This window comes from Oncorhynchus kisutch, linkage group LG25, assembly GCF_002021735.2.
Source record: "Oncorhynchus kisutch isolate 150728-3 linkage group LG25, Okis_V2, whole genome shotgun sequence".
Classification (NCBI taxonomy): Eukaryota; Metazoa; Chordata; class Actinopteri; order Salmoniformes; family Salmonidae; genus Oncorhynchus; species Oncorhynchus kisutch.
This window is the reverse complement of record NC_034198.2, coordinates 17,196,006-17,199,417: the sequence shown is the minus strand read 5'-3', so window position 1 is coordinate 17,199,417 and position 3,412 is coordinate 17,196,006. Positions and strand designations below refer to the sequence as shown.

The following is a 3,412-nucleotide window of genomic DNA, read 5'->3' as shown; positions in this document are numbered from 1 at the left end:
ATTCCGGTCCTTCTCTTCCGCCTCGCTGTCCTTCTCTCCCGTCTCTCTCACTGCCAGCTGCTCAGACACAAACAGTCTTATGCAACTAACCAGGCCTCAGCTCACCAACAGGAATCCTACACAGTATGGGACCATAATGGGGAGAAACAAAACTACAGATAGATAAATCCACCTGCACAGAGCACCGGCTTTTTACAGATCCAGCTTCCAATCTTTTCGGATCTTTTTGTTATTTCATCCTTTTGGGGTCTTTTTGTGACTTGCTAGTATCCCGGTTACGACTTCGCCCTGCCGCTTCTGAAAGGAAAGTCTCTTCAGGCTACAAAAGACACTTGAGACGTATAACTTCCTTTGAACATTCTGCTGAATTCCATAGAAAGAGACAGAGTGATATGACAACAGTTCTACCATTTCCAATCTTGTGTGTTCTCATCTAGTGTTCTAGCCTGAGCAGAGGTCGTTTCAGTGCCTGAGGATGCTGAACCTAAACTCCTCGGACAGCAACAGTAACTCTTTGTCGGACCCAGTCTCCCTCAACGTTGGCGGTGAGATCTACACTACGACCCTGGACACTCTGACTCGCTACCGAGACTCCATGCTGGGCGCCATGTTCACCGGACAGATCTCTACGCTTAGGGACAAACGCGGAAACGTTTTCATCGACCGCGACGGGAAGATTTTCCGCTATATCCTGAACTTCCTACGTTCCAGCTCCCTGGACTTGCCGGACGGGTTCTCTGAGATGAGGCTGCTGAGGAGGGAAGCAGATTTCTTCCAGATACGACCCCTACTGGACGAGATACAGCGGCACGTTGAGGCTGGAGCGCTCAGCCTGAGAGATGCACCCAGAAGAGCCTTGCTGCTGGTGGACGTGGACTGCCAGGTGTGTGTGCATTGTTTGTGTGTTAGTATTATAGTGTAAGCATGTGTGTGTGTGCATGTGGGTCTGTTGTGGAATGCAGATGTTCTTTCACACATGCACCATTAGCACTGCAGCATCAGCCTGTCGTTCTCATTCCAGGTGCGCGTGCTACACTTCAACCTTCGGCGTGCTCCCGAGAACTACGAACTCCGCACATGCTCAGTGCGCATCCTCACCGCCGAAATCTTCTGCACCTGGCGTACCTTTCTGGTTCTCCTCTGTGAGCGTTTCTCTTACCGCACAACCCAGGGTCTTACTTCCCCCCTCCCCAGTGACCGGCGCTACAACCGTCTGAAACTGGAGTGGGTTCCCCGGCCAGACGAACTTCCCCAGGACCAGTATGAGAAACAGCGGTACAGAGGACTCGTCATCTCGGACTCTTGGGCCACACAGACCCACTTTGGTGACCTCTGTGATGCCATCACCCCTAGCCGCAGCCCATGTGAGGTCAAAGACATGCACAGGTTTTTGGAGGAGCTGCTCACGGTGTCTTTGGCAGAGGGTTTTAGGGTTGACTCGGTGACTCCTGACTCCATGGACGTTTTGAACTGCCATACTCTGCAGCTTGTACGGTAGTGATGTAGCTCATTCCAGCTCACCACTGAACCACCAGTTATGGACTTAATCAGACTAAAATAACAAAGGTCACCCAATAATGTTTATAACCTACTGCACATGACTGCTTATGGATGGTCAATAATTAACATACTTTACTAATACTGTAAAGTTCAAAGGTCGCTCTATGATGTTTACAATCCTCTCTTTGGTGTGAAGCTGAGAGTGATCCTGCAATCTGAACCCTCTAACGAATTCTAACCTGCAGTGGAACAGACTGTTCTTGACGTGTTCTAGTCTGTTCTAAACTGTAGGGTCGGCCTACATCTGGTTTTACAGAATATACCCTGTCCCCAACGATAAGGAATGGTTGTCCGTTCATCCTGTTGATGATCAGTGCAATTCTTAAAGAGGCAGAGAGAGACATAGACCGGGTGTGTGATTAGACGGAGTGTTTGGTGGGGTATCTGTGAGAATGTAGGAGGGGGGATCCGAACATTCCAAAGAGTGGGTATCAGTACTTCTGCTGGTAATGTTTTGTAAAAAAAAGTGTTAGAGAACTGTGTAACAAACTGACCAGTCTGTAGAGTTGTTTACAGCACATCAAGTACACTATAATAAACACTACTAAATGAAAGTTATTACTCCCAGAACCCCTATCAATCAGACTGATGCAAGCTCCTGTCTGGTAGACGGAAGTGGGATAAGATGTGTCATTTTTGATTGGAGGAAGGAAGGAAGAAATATGTGAGAGGAAAAGATGAGTATGGGAGAGCAACATGGAGGACTGTAGTGCCCAAAAACCTGTTTTAGCATGGGCAGCACCATTGGGGACTTTCATTATTTTTAAGTAGTCAACTGGGTGGTACTTCTTATGTGTTAAGGAAGGATCACATGATTCCATACGAGTCATCAGGAGGGATTAGCCAATTAATTATATTCGTCAACCTTGGCTTTTCAAACATGCTCTAGGTGGCAGTATGCACGCCAACTCATAGAAGTAGAAGAACAAGAAAATGGACTACTTCAAAATGGAGATGGCCTCAATGTCGCTGCCCACGCTCAAACAATTGCCATAATGGGTCAGATACAATAATGTGATGTCCATCTAAGTATATGGAGAGGAAAGATGCCCGGTTGGAAAACAACCTCTAGCCCCTTCCTCCTACCCCCATCTACTCAGCTCGCAATGCATCTGTAACTTGCATTTCCAAAGGAAACATATAAAGTATGTGGTAGGATTATGGGTATGGCTTTGCTATTATCCTTCCAATAATGTTTTCAGTGTTTTGAATGAACTCAAAAGCAAATGAATGAATTCACTGGCTGTATATGTATCTCTACAGGGGCGATACAGTGGATCCCCAACTTTCTACATCACAACTCCCTCACAAGGAGCTGAGGTCCTGAGCTAATAAAGAGCGAACACTGTACATTTTTCCATTATGTACAACTTGACCACAAAAAAAAAGCACATTCCTATTGATTTGCAGGGTCTTTTGTTTGCTGGTGTAGCAATGTTTAATCAAGCAGATGGGGTTGAAATTAGCAGGAAAAGCAATCTTTTGTATGACTTTTCTTCAGAGTGCCTTAAACTATCATGATTCTAATACAGTTAATAATTGCCACGCACTAAATCAAGTGAAGTATAATCTCTTGTGGTTGCGCCTCAAACACTGTTATGTTGTATTATACAATTACTCCGAAAAGTGCCATCAATGTGAGATCATTGTTTACACTATAAGTAATTCTGCAAAATAAACAGAATGAGTTTGAGACCTTATACTTCATGCAACATCTGTTCACAATATAACATTGCTTTCTGAAAATCTACTAGGGGAAATTCCAAAGTTGACTTTATATTAATAAACATCTGACTCTTTACATTCGGAGCCAAACCTATTTGTATGGTCATGCATTACTCCCTTGCTGATT

At 45.1% G+C, this 3,412-nt stretch overlaps 1 protein-coding gene across 1 annotated transcript; it reads left to right on the top strand.

The window, feature by feature from the left end:
* On the top strand, positions 1–3,260 carry LOC109869881 (BTB/POZ domain-containing protein KCTD21-like). Its single transcript, XM_020460165.2, has 2 exons — positions 1–883; positions 1,022–3,260. The coding sequence occupies exons 1-2, from the start codon at positions 476–478 to the stop codon at positions 1,496–1,498; spliced, it is 885 nt and encodes a 294-aa protein (XP_020315754.1). The 5' UTR covers positions 1–475; the 3' UTR covers positions 1,499–3,260.
* Positions 3,261–3,412: the final 152 nt, after the last annotated feature.

Bases quoted from the DNA above. Each gene is read 5' to 3' on its own strand.
- LOC109869881 (XM_020460165.2), top strand. From the start codon at position 476: ATGCTGAACCTAAACTCCTCGGACAGCAACAGTAACTCTTTGTCGGAC. The intron at 884-1,021 runs GTGTGTGTGCAT...TTCTCATTCCAG, and splicing joins TGGTGGACGTGGACTGCCAG to GTGCGCGTGCTACACTTCAA.